General features: G+C 37.4%; 2 protein-coding genes across 2 annotated transcripts; both read right to left on the reverse strand.

Annotated features, from left to right (window-relative positions):
* Nucleotides 1–1,723: 1,723 nt before the first annotated feature.
* On the reverse strand, nt 1,724–7,656 carry LOC105262192 (uncharacterized). The gene is given in 3 exon segments (XM_059130832.1): nt 1,724–2,126; nt 2,128–2,655; nt 7,637–7,656. Coding segments are annotated over 3 exon segments (942 nt in total). The 3' UTR covers nt 1,724–1,732.
* A 1,793-nt stretch (nt 7,657–9,449) lies between these two features.
* LOC101896723 (venom allergen 5) lies at nt 9,450–10,770 on the reverse strand. The gene is made up of 2 exons (XM_011296583.3): nt 10,238–10,770; nt 9,450–10,173 (listed from the first exon to the last, which is right to left on the reverse strand). Exons 1-2 carry the CDS (start codon nt 10,730–10,732, stop codon nt 9,535–9,537), a joined length of 1,134 nt encoding a protein of 377 aa, XP_011294885.1. The 5' UTR covers nt 10,733–10,770; the 3' UTR covers nt 9,450–9,534.
* Nucleotides 10,771–18,833: the final 8,063 nt, after the last annotated feature.

Below are 18,833 nucleotides of genomic sequence, written 5' to 3' on the forward strand. Positions count from 1 at the left end.
TTTCCCTGAATATCGTTGTTACGGAGTGCATATTATGGCTGTGAATAACAAATGTGACAAATCGGATGAACGGTATATATGGGAGCTATAGCTATATCTGAACCGATTTCGATGAAATTTGGCATACTAGCTTCTAGACTCAATTCGGCCAATTTGGGCAAATATTAGACGTTTGGTGCACAATCAAATTTAAATCGGACGAAGTTATGTATGGAGCTATATCCAAATCTGAACCGAACTCGATAAAAATTAGCAAATGTATTTCTGAGCTGTATTTGATATATTTCCCTGAATATTGTTGTTACAGAGTGCATATTACGGCTGCGGAAGACAAAAATAACAAATCGGATGAACAATATATATGGGAGCTATAACTATATCTAAACCAAATTTGGCATACTTATTTTCAGGTCCATTCTGATCGTACGTGCAAAATTCAATACTCTTAGGACTGATATTACATGTTTGGTGCACAATAAAAGGCAAATCGGACGAAGATATATATGGGAGCTATATCTAAATTTTGACCGATTATCTCCAATTTCAATGGGGCTCGTCCTTGGGCCAAACAAATGATTTGTGCAAAATTTCATCTGGATAGGGCAATAAATGCGAACTGTACTTTGTTTACAAAAATGCATGGACAGACGGACGGACATGTATAAATCGACTCAGAATGTGATTCTATGCAGATCATCAAAAGGAACTATGGGTCTATCTCGTTTCCTTTTGCCTGTTACAAACAAATGCACAAAGACATAACACCCTGACCACCTTGTGGTGTAGGGTATAAATACTGTCTTCTAGCTCTATTAGTCTTTAAAAAAAAATATTAAAAAAGAGTTTTTTAGCTCTCTTGGTCCTTCACACATTTTTATACCCTACACCACATAGTGGGTATTATGTCTTTGTACATTTGCTTGTAACATGGAGAAGGAAGTGAGATAGATACACCCATAGTTACATTTGAGGATTTCCATAGAATCACTTTCTGAGTCGATTTATGCATGTCAGTTCGTCTAACCGTCCGTCCATGTATTCTTGTGAACAACATTTGTTTGGCCCAAGGACGAACCCTCTTTAAATTGGTGATAGTCGGATCAGATTTAGATAAAGCTCCCATATATCTTCAACCGATTTCGGGTTAATGACTAATATAAGTGACCTGTACTTTGGTACATCCGACCGGATGAATTATGCTTTCCAAAATACTCCAGACACAATAGTCCAACGGATTGGTATCGCGAGATTTTGATGGCATTCGGAGGAACCTCATTTTATAGCCATTTTTGGTTGGCACGTGCTGAGTCCTGTTGGAATGTCCAAGGTATGCGGCCAAAATGCTTGCGTGACCAAGGCTTTAATACACCCTCCAGAATATTTCGCGTTAATTTTCGGCATTTATTCCTATGCCACGGTCCATTAATACGAGCGGAGAGCGACCATCCATGGCGGCCCACACCACACCATAACCGGCGCTTGAGTTTTGGAAAATAAATTCACAAATCCACGTTTATAATTCTGATAATACTGCAAAAATGTGTATTTTTCTAAATCCATGTGCTTGGTAAAGAATATTTAAAAAGTTAAGGTCTTCCTAAAAAGCGGTTTGAAAAAAAATCCAAGTCCTTCAAAAAGTTATAAATTAAATTGAAACAGCTCTTGAGAGAGTTCTTGAAGATTAATATATTTTTATTTTACTTTCTCATAAATTATTCTTGGTAATAACAAGTTAACGATCCAATCGCGACGACATTTTTTCCACAAATGATTTTAACAATTCCTTTGCCTCCCGCTTCAGAATTTTCCCATTCACATTTTGTGGCAATTTCTCCACAAAATATACTCCATTGTGCAGCTGTTTTTGTGGTTCATCCAACCGATTTCTTACATGCTCCACAATTTGCTGAACTGACAGTTCACTTCCACTCTTCTTTAAGACCAATGCGCCGGCAACATCACCATACCGTTCATTGAAAATACCCACCACACAAGAATCCACCACATCGGTTAATTCTCGTATGGTGCTCTCTATCTCATCGGGCCAATAGTGGAATCCTTTGTATTTCAAAATATCCTTTTTACGATCGACAATATAGAGATTACCACCCTCAATATAGAGATTACCACCCCTGTGAGTCAAACATGCTAAGTGTCTCCTGGGGGTTACCATAATAACCTGCCCAAGAGTATGGTAAGTGTACCAAAATTTCACCAGTTTCACTGGGCCCCAATTGGATATTGGGGAACAGTTGCCCCACAGAATCGTTGTGCCGACAACCAATATTAATGGCGATGCCACCCGTCTCCGTAAGGGCAGACACAACACATATTGTACATTGGGGCATAACCTTTTGCAACTTGCCCACAAGTTGCTTCGACACATAGCCTCCACCACAATTCAGAAATTTAAAACTGGCCATATTTTCGTCGGTAAATGTTGGACAGTCAAGAAGTTCAACCAATTGAACCGGAGCTAAGATAGCTGAGGATATTTTATATTTTTTCGTCATTTCAATAAATTCGATGGCATTGAATGGTTTGCGGCTAACAATTCGTGTGGCACCACTGTAGGAGTTTTGTAAAATCGACAAGAGTCCACTTGCCCAGTCCATACCACTGGAGGTGTAGAAAACCTCGTCGACATTCGAAAATCTGAAAGGGACCAAAAAGAAAAGTAATAGATATTAATATATTGGCAACATATAATCTAGTCGGCTTCCTCAACGGTATATGAAAAATCCTATTGAGGCAACGATACATTGAAATCTATATATATAAATGTAAGTTGTGTTAGTTACTACGCTTATAACTTAAGAACCGCTGGATTAATTTTAACGATTCACACAAATTCGGAGTTGTCTACTCTCCGAAAAGGATAATATCCAAAAAAATCGCGTAAAAATGTGATATATTAACATTTTCATTTTGACTTTTGAAATGTACAATAGTAATGTTTTATTTTGCATGATTTTTTTCCATTTTGACTTACTTTTTTCTAATGTACATTTGTAGTGTTTTTTTATATTTTATTTTTGAATTCGAATATTTATACCAATTTATTTAATTGACTTGATTTCTTGAGAACTGAAATTGATGGCGGGTTACATGGAAGTGTAGTAGCGAATTATGTGGTGGCGAAACGGAATAGATGATATCGAAATAATTTAACGCGGTCACACCAAAGTTAAAAGATAATTACTTTTTCTAAATCGCTGAAAAATCATGAAAAAGAGATCTCATTGCAAAAATCAAAAAAACATTTTCAATGGAATCGAATTTTAAAGTAATAGTACATTCTATTGACAAACTTTGTAAGGAAGGATCTTAAAACATTTGCTGTAAAAAATCAGCGAAAAAGTTGAAGACTTTTTCAATTTGTTATTCTTTTTTTTTGTCAATTTTTTTTTTTCAATTTGTATTATCATATTGAATTCAGTGGATTTTTTGTGAACAAAATAAAGAATAATTTTTCACTAAAAAAATTAAATAAGTGCGAAATAGGATGTTAACTGACATCTACCTTTCAACTCCAGGGCCTACATCGTTGGTTAGCTGGAAGATGCGAACACATTTAAACAAACAAAAATGACCGAAAAAGCTTAATGGGGCTCATTTCAAAGCGTGGCAATGATCCGTCCAATGAGAGCTCAAAATGCAAAATTCTTTGGGAGAATAATAAGTAATATACCAATATTGAAATAAAAGGTGCAAAATAGTAGAGCGAATGGGACTTTTAGTAGGAAAAGGTTTTATATCCTTCCAGAAATTCTTCCCAAACATTCAAAATACCTAAAATCACTTTTGCAGGTCTTTATATCGATCATAACTCACAGATAAGGGAACAACCCGATTTCATATTTATATAACCATCTATGATTTAAGTTATTTTTGGGGTCTTGGCCGGCCACTTTTTTCATTTTTTGGCCCTTATTTGACATTTTTGTTTCTATGGGGGTAGATAACCTCTTCGCATAAAATTTGAAATTTTCAGAGTAGGGCACATATTGGTATTGATCACATTCATCAATTGATTTGGCTAAAAAAATTTATTTATGCCACCCTGGGGTAGGGAACCATCATACAGATAATTGCCACATAGCAATTTATTTAAGTAAAGTCCCCACATTGGAGTATCCCCAAGTCCACTTTCACATCTAATGTGTGGTCAGAAAAGAAAATTTTGTATTCTATTGAATTTTTAACCCCCAAGAGAATATTGGTTGGGAACGTAGATTTGGGATGTGCATCCATATGAAATAAATTGTGGAAACATGAACAAATTACAAATATAAGAAAGTAGCACGGGACCGAATATTTGTTTAATCATCATTGAATTATCCTATGATGAAAATATGGACTTTAAGGGGTCTCCAACTTACAATTTAAATGGCAAATAAAATTAATTCCCATCTTATCATTCTGCCCTCAATTATGAGGTGGATAAAACTATTTTTACTTATTTAAATCACGCGAAATGCTATGACATGCTATATTGTTCTGCTATATTTTTGATTTGGCCTCTATTTGTCATCTTGGATTATAAGGGGTAGAAGAAAGTTTTCAATGTAGGTCGATTTTTCGGAGTAGTGCCCATATAAAGAAGGTACCTCCTAATTTAACCACATTTCAAAGAATTTGGCTAATAATGCGTATTAGGGGAGTGAAAATCTTACACTAAAATTTCAACATATCTACAAATTTTAGAATTTTTATCCATGTTATAATACCCTCTCAAGTCCACCTTTTGGCGGACAAACAGACTGACATGGTTAGGGGGACTTATGAGCACTCTAATGCACAATCTAATTTGCTAATGGGTTTAAAAAAGTAATTAACTTTGGCTATTCTTAAATCATTCAGCCCTCAATTATGTAGTATACAAAATACAGCAAATTCCAAATTACTGCTCATTTGACTGGAAGATTTTGCTACGATTTTTACCATATTAAAAATTAATTTGATCCCTTATATGGCGATAAGATTGATATATACTTTTTAATAGATTTGTATAGCACATCCACACAGTTGAAGCCCACGGTTTAAATATTGAAGCCCACTGGTTAAAAATGGGTACAGGTATTTTAAAACACTTTAAATCGTATATCTGTGAATAATTATGCCTTGGAATATATGCATAATAGACAAAAACTACGGGCCGGCAACGCGGACCGGGCCAGCTAGTAAATAAATAAAGATAAGGCTGTACATTTTCATCTAAGCTCAAAAATCTTTTAAAACCCACATGGCCCAGATTTTCCTTAAGAAACGAATACAAGTAGCCCAGATGGACCTTTAAGAAATGCTAACAAGTTAAAAAGCAGTAAGTTCGGTCGGGCCGAACTTTTAATACCCTCCACCATTGCAACAAATTTGGGAATTTTTAAAAAATAAAATCCTTAAAAAATTCTTTTAAAATTTTAAAAATACCGAATATAGCCGTTATATTGGGGCCTATACGACGTGGACATACATAGGCATTGTTTGTCACAAGCCATTACATATTCAAATTTGAAACTTGAAATAAACAGTGAATAATGTAGCTAAAATCATCAAAATATCGTATATAAGGAGGTGCCGTTATATCGGAGCTGTGCGAAGACCTGGACCAGCATAGACAATTTTTTGTAACAGGCTGTAGCATCCATTACGAACTTCAAATACCACATCTCAAACAATTTCGGTGGGTATTGTACCTAAAATCGTCAAAATACCGAATATATGGAGGTACTGATATATGGGGCCTATACGAAGACCTGGACCCGCACAAACAATTTTCTGTCACAGACTGTAGTTCCCATAACGAACTTCAAATACCAATTTTGAAATAATTCCGGTAAATAATGTCGCCAAAATATGAAAACGTGGACCTACATGGCCCATTTAGGAACTTAACCTGCCTACTGGAAAAATAAACATGTGTGCAAAATTTTAGCCATCTATCTCAATTCATTCGAAAGATAGCTTGATTACAACAGACAGACAGACGGACATCGCTAAATCGACTTAGAATTTTACGCTGATCAAGAATATATATACTTTGTTGGGTCTGATATGAGTATTTCGAGGAGTTACAAACGGAATGACAAAGTTAATATACCCTCCATAGTATGGTGAAGGGTATAAAAAAGCTACAAATTTGTCTGGGCCGAACTTTGAATACCCTCCACCATTTGAAACGAATTTGGCAATTCTCAAAAACAATAAAACCCATTAAAAATTCTGTTAAAATCTTAGGAATACCGAATGTAGCTGTTATATTAGAGTCTATACGATGACATGGACCTGCATAGGTAACTTTTGTCATGAGCCTTTACAATTTTCAAATGCAATCTTAAAAAAAATCGGTGAATAATGTCGCTAAAATCATCAAAATACCGAGTATCGGGAGGTACCGTTATATGGGGGCTATACGAAGACGTGGACCTGCACAGACAATTTTCTGCCTTCGGCTGTAGTATCTAATTCGAACTACAAATTCCAAATTTGAAACAATTCCGGTGAATAATGTCGCTAAAATCATCAAAATACCGAGTATCGGGAGGTACCGTTATGTGGACCTACAAGCCATAGAAAATATGAAAAAATAAAAATGTCACAAAATACTACAAAATCTATATTAATATTATTATTGGCACCATTTTTATGCGTTTTTTAGATTTTATCCTTTTATGCCGAGAGGGCATTCCGAATTGACAAAATTTGTCAAAATCGGTTCAGCCATTCTTGAGATATAAGCATTCTAACTAACATACCCTTCCTTTGTATATACACATTGTATATATTTCACTACATGTATCCGATATATTTACTATCGGCATCTTCGTAATGGTCAGATTTGACCTGTCTATTTGTGATTTCGCCAGGGATTAAAAATATTCGTGGTTTGAGGGAAAATTTGACTTTTATTTAACACAAATGTTATGGTCTATTTCACCCAGTAAATATTATCCGATGACCATCAACATTGAAAAGCTTCTGTCCAGGCCTAGCCCCATGCTAACTTCCGCTTAGATTGGTCTATAATTGCGATCTGTAGAGCAACTCCGAGATCAGGAAATTTTGGCAAAAGTTTGTGTATGCAGGTTCAAGTGTTCGTATAGCCCCCATATAACGGTACCTCCCGATATTCGATATTTTGATGATTTCAGCAACATTATTCAACGGAATAGTTTAAAAATTCGTACTGGAAGATCTTAATGGGTACTACAACTTATGGACGTATAGCCCTCATATAACGGTACCTCCCGATATTCGGTATTTTCATGATTTTAACGACATCATTTACCAGAATTATTTTAAATTTCGTATTTGAAGTTGGTAGTGGGTACTATAGCCTATGAAAAAATTATGTTTATGCAGGTCCAACTCTTCGTATAGCCCCCATATAACGGTACCTCCCGATAGTCGGTATTTTGGCGATTTCGGCGACGTTATTTAGCGAAATCGCTTCAAATTTCGTATTTGAAGTTGGTAATGGGTACTACAGTCTATGACAAAACGCCTTCGTATAGCGCCCACATGACAGTTTTCATTTAAGTGATAGTTCTCGATTTTTTTTTAAATTCTTCAAGTTCCTTCGAAATGGTGGAGCGTATTAAAAGTTCGGCCCGGTTGAACTTATCTGCTTTTTTACTTGTTTGCTTTGAACAACATATCTATAAATTGATAATGCCCCAATGAAAAGATTCGTATATCAATGTTGAGGCCTCATCTGTATATTTTATTATTATTAAAGAGGACAGAGATATCTCCTTTCATGGTGAGCATCTATGAACAAAAGATAGCTTAAAGGCCTTACATATGCCTCCATAGGTACAAATATTTGTAAAAAATATTCGTTTATAGTTTATATAACTGAAAATAAATTTTCAGATCCATCAGAAAATTTTTTAAAATTAGACATTTACAGAAATCTTTCGGAAAGTATTCTTAAAAATCGAATCTGCTTAATTCCTTGAAAGACTATTATATAAGAAAATGTTTTGTAGCTAAAATAGTTCTCCAGGAAATACTCTTAAAAAAAACTAATTTAAAATTGTTTGGGATCTTCAGAGATGGAATTTTCCAAACAGTATTTGTTTGACCCAAGAACAAACCCTATTGAAATCGGTGGGAATCGGTTCAAATTTAGATATAGCTCTTATATATATCTTCAACCAATTTTGGCTTAATTGTGCACCAAATGACCAATATCAGTCCAAATTACCTGAATTTTGGTACATCCGACTGAATTCATCCTAGAAACAAGTTGTTTAAATTTGGTAAAAATCGGTTCATATAGCTCCCATATATATGTTTCATCCGATTTGTGGTTTTAAGTCTCTCACATTCGTAATGTGCACTCCACAACATTGATCTTTGATATCAGATACAGCCAAGAAATACCTCCGTCAAATTTTATCGAGATCGGATCTGATTTGGATATAGTTCCCATATATATCTTTGTCCGATATTAAGGATATTGTGCACCAAAATAGCTAATATCAGCCCAAATGGGCTGAATATTGGAAATTCCGACTGAATTGATCCTAGAAAAAGATACTTCAAATTTTGTGAAAATCAGATATAGCTATATATATATATGTTTCATCCGATTTTGTATTTAAGTCCCTCACACCCGTAAAATCCTCTCGACAACAACGATATTTGGTCCCAGCTATCATATACAGCATTAAAATAACTCTGATAAATTTTATAGAGATCGGTTCAGATTCATTCATTCATCCAATTTTACGTTTATTAAGCCTAAAAAGTGTAATATCAGCTGAGATTTTGATGAAATCAGTCTGTCAAATTCAGAGGAAATGGAAAAAGTAAACAGATTACTTCGGGCCAAACGCTACCAAAAAAAAAAAAAAAAAAAAAAAACAAAAACAGGTTAAAAAGCAGTAAGTTCGGCCCCGCGAACTTTGAATACCCTCCACCATTTGGAACGAATTTGGTAATTTTCAAAAATAAAAATAGCCATTATATTGGGATCTATTTTTTTTTTCAAAAAAAATAAAAATAATATTGGGGCCTATACGACGTGGACCTACATAGGCATTGTCTGTTATAAGCCATTACCATATTATAAACGGGTATAATGTAGCATCTTCAAAATACCATATAAAGGGAGGTACCGTTATATCTGAGCTATACGAAGACCTGGACCTGCATAGACAATTTTCTGTCACAGGCTGTAGCATTCATTACGAACTTCAAATACGACATCTCAAACCATTTCGGTGAGTATTGTAGCTAAAATCGTCAAAATACCAAATATAGGGAGACACTGATATATGGGGCCTATACGAAGACCTGGAGCTGCATAAAACATTTTGTGTCACAGACTGTAGTTCCCATTACGAATTCTAAATACGTAATTTGAAACCTCTAAATACGTAATTTGACGCTAAATTCATAAAAGTACCGAATATTGGGAGGTGCCGTTATAGGGGGCTATACGAAGATTGTGTAGGTAGTGGTGGGCTAGTCCTGCTTTACATAAGTATCGAAAACTTTTAAATGCCTGCTTTCTTGGCATCACCCTTATTTATTGTGTTCATATTTTTCCTCAATGGAACATAAATTCGGATACTGCGGATTCACGCCCGTCACACACAGACTTCCCGCCGGACCCTTTTGATAGACCGCTCGATTATAGAAATTATTTCGGGCATAATTACACACCAGCAATAGGGTTTTTGTGGCGCCCGCCTCCGTGAGGACCGCACCACAACCCATATGGCTATTGCACTCATTGACCATGGCCGTAAAGTGGCCAATAACTTTTTCCCCATTTCCCGCAAATGTATCCAAATCCTCTTGTTGCGTATGCTGCACTTCGTCATACCAATCGTTGACTAGTCCCCGCACAATCGGCTCCAGTTTACCAGAGTGCCAACGAGCAGGCCATTTCATCCATGCCAAATTCTGTCCAGGATGACGGAATTCTTTGGTGGTATGACAATGGTCATGTTGCATTTTACATCTCATCGCATTGAGCAGAGCATATTCGGCCAGTTCGGCATGCCATTGCACTGTGGCCATCCGGGAAGCTGCTGCACATTTGGTTAGATTGCCGGCAACTCGGTTGCGTATGTCGTTGTGTAGATCCAGCAAAAACTGCTGTTGTTCTGTTGTAAATCTCAGCGGTTTGGTGCCCGGTTTGCATTGCGGCGAAAGGGTCTTCGAGGGGGGATAAGAAGTTATTATATCAGATAGAATATCTGAAAGTATTCGGTTTTATTACCTGATTATTGCCACAAGCAATGTGAGGCTCCTTTTTACAGTTTCGCTGACATGCATCGCCAAAATTGATGGCAGTTGTGTTTTGTTCATCAGTTTCCTTTGTTTGATTTTTTCCTGAATTTTGGGAATTTAAATTATCCTCAGTTATTGCTCCTCTAGTATCAGGTTGTTGTAATTTTCCGCTGTCCATATTCTCCAAGTTAGCATTTAATGGCATCAACCTGGGACGTTTTTTGGATCTTCTACGGCCTCTCTTGACCTTAACTTCCTCGGCGTGCTTCTGGTGTTCACCATCGTTGAGGGGATCCCCAGCTCCAATTATTTCCAATTGCTGTGTGTTTCTTTTAAAACGAAATTGCAAAAGAATTTCATTGTAACTATCTGTCCAAAAATCGATTAGTTCACTCCCATTTCGGCCGTCCTCCTTGGAACACCACGTTGCGGGGATGTTGTTGCAAAACCCCACTAATAAAATAAATAAAAGATTGATGCGCATTGTCTACCGGATTTGAAGTGACTAAAAGACGATGATATTTGTCAGTGCCTCATAAGCATTTCATTTCATATTTGTTGTTATATATTTTTCGCTGAGTTTGCTATTTCATTTAAACATTTTGCTGATCCCGACACGGTTGTATGTGAGAAAATGTTATTTGTTTTTTTTTTCTTCGATGAGTATAACAAAGGGATGTCAAAAACGAAATTGTTTCACAATGATTAATATCCTGTATTCTAATTAAAGCTGGTTCGATCATGCCGAACTTTTAATACCCTGCACCATTTGGAAGGTTTTTTGCAAAATTTCAAAAAAATTGTTGATAAATGCCATTAGCATTATTAAAATACTGAATATCGGGTGTTAGAGTTCTAGGGGGTCTCTATATGAAAAAATGGGCCTGTATAGACAAGTATTTGTCAGAGAAACCGGTTATTATTGCGAACTTCAAATATCAATTTTTTACATGGTCATGTGATTGTTTGTTTCCCAAAATAGAAGGGATAGATACCAGGGAGGCGCTGGAGTCCAGCAAGTCTTTTTAGACGGGGTGGAAACCAGGGAGTCTCTGTAGACGAGTTGGAGGCCAGGGAGTCTCTATAGACGACCTGAAGGCCTGGGAATCTCCATAGACGTGCTGAAGGGCCAGGGAGTCCCTATAGGCGAGCTGAAGGGCCTGGGAATATCTATAGACGAGCTGAAGGGCCTGGGAATATCTATAGACGAGCTGAAGGGCCAGGGAGTCTCCATAGGCGAGTCGAAGGGCCTGGGAATATCTGTAGACGAGCCGAAAGGTTAGGGAGTCTCTATAGACAAGCCGAAGGGTCAGGGAGTCTATATAGACGAGCTGGAGGGCCAGGGAGTCCCTATAGACGAGTGGAAGGGCCAGGGAGTCCCTATAGACGAGCTGAAGCTCAGGGAGTCTCTATAGACGAGCTGAAGGGCCAGGGAGTCTCTATAGACGAGCTGAAGGGCCAGGGAGTCTCTATAGACGAGCTGAAGGGCCAGGGAGTCTCTATAGACGAGCTGAAGGGTCAGGGAGTCTCTATAAACGAGCTGAAGGGCCAGGGAGTCTCTATAGACGAGCTGAAGGGTCAGGGAGTCCCTATAGACGAGCTGAAGGGCCAGCGAGTCTCTATAGACGAGCTGAAGGGCCAGCGAGTCTCTATAGACGAGCTGAAGGGCCAGCGAGTCTCTATAAACGAGCTGAAGGGCCAGGGAGTCTCTATATAGACGAGCTGAAGGGCCAGGGAGTCTCTATATAGACGAGCTGAAGGGCCAGGGAGTCTCTATATAGACGAGCTGAAGGGCCAGGGAGTCTCTATATAGACGAGCTGAAGGGCCAGGGAGTCTCTATATAGACGAGCTGAAGGGCCAGGGAGTCTCTATATAGACGAGCTGAAGGGCCAGGGAATCTCTATATAGACGAGCTGAAGGGCCATGGAGTCTCTATATAGACGAGTTGAAGGGCCAGGGAGTCTCTATATAGACGAGCTGAAGGGCCAGCGAGTCTCTATAGACGAGCTGAAGGGCCAGCGAGTCTCTATAGACGAGCTGAAGGGCCAGCGAGTCTCTATAGACGAGCTGAAGGGCCAGCGAGTCTCTATAGACGAGCTGAAGGGCCAGGGAGTCTCTATAGACGAGCTGAAGGCCAATGAGTCTCTATAGACGAGCTGAAGTCCAGGTAGTCTCTGTGGACGAGCAGCGAGCCGCTATTGACGAGCTGAAGTAAACCTGTGCATTGATGCAAATTCTCTACATTGTCCCGTTTTTGACTCCAGTTCTCAGCTCCCTAGGCTTTTGACTCCAATTCCATTAAAAATCCTTTTTTTGTCCTGTTGGTTTATAAGGAATTCCATTATGTCATCTGTCTGTTAACCCATATATGATATATTTCTTTATAAACTATACTTTTCTCATCAATTGTATTTTCCCAGTTAAAGTGTTCCTTGATTTCTCATAAATCCGAGTGTAAATTTAAGATGAAAAATAATCATCGGAGAGCAAGCAACCTTTTAATCTCCTTTTTCCAAAAAACGATTACATTATGAACATTAATTTTATTAAAGCCATTTGGATAATGGAAGGGTTATAGTAACCATGACACACTTTTGACTATAGCTTACGGCGAACAACAACAAGTGAAAGGGATGAAAAACAGGAAACAACAAAACTGTAAACAAAAATCGTAAAAAAATATTCAATATCTCTAAGTGACGGTGGCAATGATGCAAAAGTTAAAGAGATTCAAGAGTAGAAAACAGAAAGCTATATTATTTTTAGTTTGGAAATAATATTTTAAAGATTGGTATGTGGAAAATATAAAAAAAATAAAATTTCTCAGAAATGATTGACATTGGAAGATTTAATTGAATTCGCCTGCGGATCTATAGTTTAGGGAAAGCATTTTTTTTAATTTTAATACTTTAATTAAAATTTACCTTAAATAGCTTGCCATAACAATTATAAATTATGTTATGTCAATTATGCTTTCTCAACGAATGCATTTTGCTGACATCTACACAAAACAATTAAAATTTAAATTGCGGCTATTTAAAACTTTTAAACATAAACATGTATAAACATATTGTAAATTAGAGTGGGTCGGTAATGTTTGTGAAATAACAAGGAAAATGATTTAGGAAAAAAGGCGAGCTTAAGACCAGTGAATTGTGTGACAGGGAGTCTCTTAAGACGATCCCAATGCCAGTGAACCTATTTGAGCTGGAGGTCAAGAAGTCTATTAAGATGACCTGAGTAGGAATTGATCCAACAGAACTGAAAGATCACCAAGTCAATTTAGACGAGCTAAAGCTTATGGGCGACCCGAAGGCCAGGTAGTAGATTTAGGCGACCTTAAGGCCAGGTCGGAGTTCATTTATACGAACTAAAGGCCAGATCTAGACGAACTGAAGGGTCAGGGAATTTATTTAGAGGAACTAACGACTGGGGAGTCAACAAAAACGAGCTGAAGGACAGGAAGTATATTTCGATGATATAAAAGAGAGTCTAGAGAGTCTATTTATACGACCTGAAAGTCAGGGAGTCTTTAGGCTAGCTGATGGCCACGGCGTCTATTTAGACGAGCTGAAGGCCAGGCTGTCTATTTTGACGAGCAGAAGTCATGGGAGTACATTTAGACGAGCTGAAGGCCTGGGAGACTAGTTGAAGACCAGAGAGTGTCTCTAGACGAATTGGAGGTCAGGGAGTCTATTTATACGAGCGGAAGGTTAGGGAGTCTATTAAGACGAGCTTAAGCCCAGAGAATTTATTTAGACGAGTTAAAGGCCAATGAATCTATTTTGAAGAGCTGAACGCCTGGGAGTCTATATAGACGAGGTGAAGGCCAGGGAGTCTATTTTGACGAGCTGACGTCCATGAAGTTTATTTAGACGAACAGAAGGTCAGGGAGTCTATAGAGAAGTGTTGACGGTTAAGGAGTCCATATCGACGAGCTGAAAGGCAGAAAGTATTATTCTGCGAGCTGAAGGAAAGGGAGTCTTTTTAGATGAGCTGAAGGGCAGGGTGTTTTTTAGACGAACTGAAGGGCAGGGTGTCTTTTTAGACGAACTGAAGGCCAAGGAGTCTATTTAGACGAAATGAAGGCCAGGGAGTCTATATATAAGTGTTGGTTAAGGAAAAGTGGAGGTTAAGGAGTCCATATCGAAGAGCTGAAAGTCAGAGAAGATTTTTCCGCGAGCTGAAGGCCAGGAAGTCTATTTAGATGAACTAACGGCCAGGGAGTCTCTTTTAACGAGCTGAATGGCAATGAGTCCATTTAGATGAGCTCAAGGCCAGGGTGTCTATTTAGACGAGCTAAAGGCCAATGATTCTATTTTTGCTTTTACAGCCAGGTGTTCTATTTATATAGGATTGGAATAAGAGAGAGTATCTTAGAAAAGAAGAGAGAGAGAGCCTATATAGTGAATTTAAAAAGCGAATACTTCCAAATTTTAAGTTTTAAAAATATCCCCGCAACGACCCCATCTTATATTCAAAAAGGAAAAAATCCATGCACTCTTAAATATAGCAAAATGATGAGCTTTTCATTGTTTTAAAATCCCTCCTACCCTCACGTGAGCTGCTAGAGCATTGTGCTAATGGAATGTGCATGTAGTATGACGCACATGTTGTACACACATATGTACATATGTACTAAAATCATTGAAAAATGTTAACGCTCTTCTGCTTGTGCTGCTGCCGTTGCTGACGACGATGATAATGCTGATGACAGCCGGTATAGAATTTCATCTATGAGTGTGTGCAGATTGTACATACATACGTATATCCATCACATTTGACGAGATGACGAACAACTAGCTAATGATGAACGATTATATCAGCACGCAATACATACTCATTAATATTTTAAAAGCAGATGACAAATTACGAATGAAATACGAAGCAAGATATGAAATAGTGGTCCATGCGAATGGAGGAGACCAGAGAGGAAAGTGCTGGGAACTAGGAAAACACATTAGCCTGCAGTTAGATAGAGAGAGTGGCAGGGAAATAAGTGATAGGATATCCAAACAGATTTTTACAGCTTTTTTTATAGAACGTATATCCAAAATATTTATGTTAGATTGGTCTTTAAAGTCTCATAATGGCAACAATATTTCCCCTTCTCTGGTGAAATGTAATTCCCATTCTTAAAATCTGCACGCATATATTAAACCCACCCCACTGTGTTTTTGGGCCATCGTTAATAGCCATTGTAAATTTTGAAATCGATATGGAAAATTTTAATTAAAATTGATGTGTGTCATTGCACTTTTGTTATTGCATTTTTCACGCCTCATCAATTCCATTTAATATTCAGAGAAATCCCTTTTTCGAATATTTATGACGATTGATAATTAACTTCAAATATCTAAATGAGCGAACATTTATTCGACTGAATGCCAGAATTTTAAATATTTTATGCAGCAGCCAAATTTCGAATGAATGGTGTAATTTGCTTTGTATTATTTTACAGCAAATTGATTGAATGAATGCATAATATTAATAGACAGATGTAATTTTTGAATACAAAACACACACACACACACATACACATACATACATACATACATATATATGCATGCAAGTATGAGATGGTATTATTCATTTTCAATTTCTGTCATAGACAAGATATTTGTTTTTCGGTGGGGGTAATTAAATTATTTTCGAAGCAACGACAATAAGGCATCAGCATGGGATTTGAAAAATGTGAAATAATTTAATAGAAATGAGACATTTTAAAGCTTTCTATCGAAAATAAGTGATTACGGTCTTCGATGTATTAAAGGGCTCCCTAAAAGTTATTTATGAAACCACCTTTTCATAGAAAACTTAAAAAAAATACTTCCGTACCAAGCTATTAAGAGGCCAAGGAGTCTCTGTAGACGAGTTGGATACCAAGAAGTCTCTATGGACGAGTTGGAGGCTAAGAAGTCTCTATAGACGAGTTGGAGGCCAAGGAGATCCTATAGACAAGTTAAAGACCAAAGAGTCCTTATAGACGAGTTGGGGCCAAGGAGTCTCTATAGACGAGTTGGAGGCCAATGAGTCTCTATAGACGAGTTGGAGCCCAAGGAGTCTCTATAGACGAGTTGGAGCCCAAGGAGTATCAATACAGACGAGTTGGAGGCCAAGGAGTCTCTATACAGACGAGTTGGAGGCCAAGGAGTCTCCACAGACGAGTTGGAGGCCAAGGAGTCTCCACAGACGAGTTGGAGGCCAAGGAGTCTCTATAGAGACGAGTTGGAGACAAAGAGTCTCTATAGACGACTTGGAGTCTCTATAGAGACGACTTGGAGGCCAAAGAGTCTCTATAGACGAGTTGGAGATCAGCAAATCTCTATTGGAGGCAAGATAAAGGCAATATGAAATACTTGTAGTCCTATAACCTTTGACGAGTTGGTGACCAGAAAGTCTATTTAGATGACCTGGGACTCAGCTGACGAATAGCCAAGGGTGTTAAATTGATAAGCTATTAGCTAAATATAGGAGCTCCACAAGCTAGAAAATCTTAGTAAAGGACTGCTTACAGACCTTCTTCTCATTGAAACCCTTTAATAGTTATTTGTCCATAGAAGTGCATGGAAGACCTTCAAAATAACTTCTGTTCACAGACCTTTAAGAACAGACCTTTAAGAAGACCCTCAAGGATTCATATCTTCATAAATAACAATAAAAGGATATTTTCTTTATAAACAAGTAAAAAAACATTAAGTTCGGCCGGGCCAAACTTTTAATACCCTCCACCTTAGGGTAAAAGAAACATTAGAAGAAATGTGGCAACAACCATTAAATGCCGAATACCGGAAGGTACCGTTATATGGGGGCTACACCAAAACGTGGACCTATAATTACAATGTTCCGCCACACGAACTAGGATCCATTATGACCCACAAATACCAATTTTTAGACAAATCAGTGAAAAATTGTGGCAAAAACCATCAAAATACCGAATATCGGGAGGTACCGTTATATGGGGGCTATACCAAATCATGGACCCATACATGCAATGTTTCGCCACCGGAGCTGGAACCCATTATGACCAACAAATACAAATTTTCAGACAAATCCGTGAAAAAATGTGGCAAAAACCATCAAAATACCGAATATCGGGAGGTACCGTTATATGGGGGCTATACCAAATCATGGACTCATACATGCAATGTTTCGCCACCGGAGCTGGAACCCATTATGACCCACAAATACCAATTTTTAGACAAATCCGTGAATTAATGTGGCAAAAAAACTAAAATACCGAATATCGGAAGGTACCGTTATATGGGGGCTATACCACAACGTGGACCTATACATGCAATGTTTTGCCACACGCTCAGGGACCCGCTATGACCTACAAATACCAATTTTAAGACAAATCCGTGAAAAAATGTGGCATAAATCATCAAAATACCGAATATCGGGAGGTACCGTTATATGGGGACTATACCAGAACGTGGACCGATATATCTCATTTTCAATACCAACCATCCTAGACACAATGCAAATAGCTCTGCTAAATTTTGGCGCTCTACGTCAGATAATGTGGGCTGTATCGTGATTTCAACAGACAGACAGACAGACGGACAGACGGACATCGTTAAATCGACTTAGAATTTTATGCTGATTATGAATATATATACTTTATGGGGTCTAAGACGAATATTTAAGGATGTTACAAACGGAATGACAAAGTTAATATACCCTCCTTTCCAAGGTGGAGGGTATAAAAATAATACTTTTAATAGAAGATCTATAAATAAAAAGACGCTCCAGAGACGACCTGAAATGGACTTCTCTCCATAAAAGACTTTCAATGACATTTCTGCTCCACAGACAATCTGTAATAGACTTCTCTCAATAGAAGACCGTAAAAACGTCCTTGAAAAGGACTTATATTCAATAAAGGCGTAAAAATCACTGGGGTATAAAAACACTTTTCCTAGACCTTTAATAGTTTTCTCTCCCTTGAAGTCAGTATTCTCTTTTGATAGAATATCTTTCCAAAGTATATTCGTTTTTTTCCAAGGGAAACCCCTCTTCCCAGAATCTCTTGGAAAAGTAACATTTTCCTTATTGTTCGTTCTCGTATGGTCTTTTACACCTACCACAACACTCTTAACTGCTCAATTTACATTATTTGTTTTTTTATTTGGTTTAGTATAATTTTCTATACTCCTTCACTCAAACTTTTATTTATAAAATTTCAAACAATTTCCGGAATTTCAACCACAAACTAAGGCAGATGAAAAGAACAAAGAAGTCTTATGACCACATAGCTATGAACTACGTCATGTCAGAGCAGCATTTGTCTGCATATGAGATATGAAAGCTCATACATGCTCTCAAGTTGATATGTGGGAGTGTGTTTTTTTATTTCATTTACATATTTTGGTATTAAAATAATGAAATGCTTGAAATGTTAATCGTATAAATGCATAATACTAATGAAGAGTTTATGGGAATTTTTCTACACAAATTTAGAAGAATATATGCGGGAGAACATGAGGATGTAAACTATTATATGTGTTCGCTGTAAATTAATATTTAGTAATTGTTACTTCTAGTTTACATTTCAAATACAAAAATTTTAATTTGTTACGAT

This window comes from Musca domestica, unplaced genomic scaffold (genome assembly GCF_030504385.1).
Source record: "Musca domestica strain aabys unplaced genomic scaffold, Musca_domestica.polishedcontigs.V.1.1 8, whole genome shotgun sequence".
Taxonomy (NCBI): domain Eukaryota; kingdom Metazoa; phylum Arthropoda; class Insecta; order Diptera; family Muscidae; genus Musca; species Musca domestica.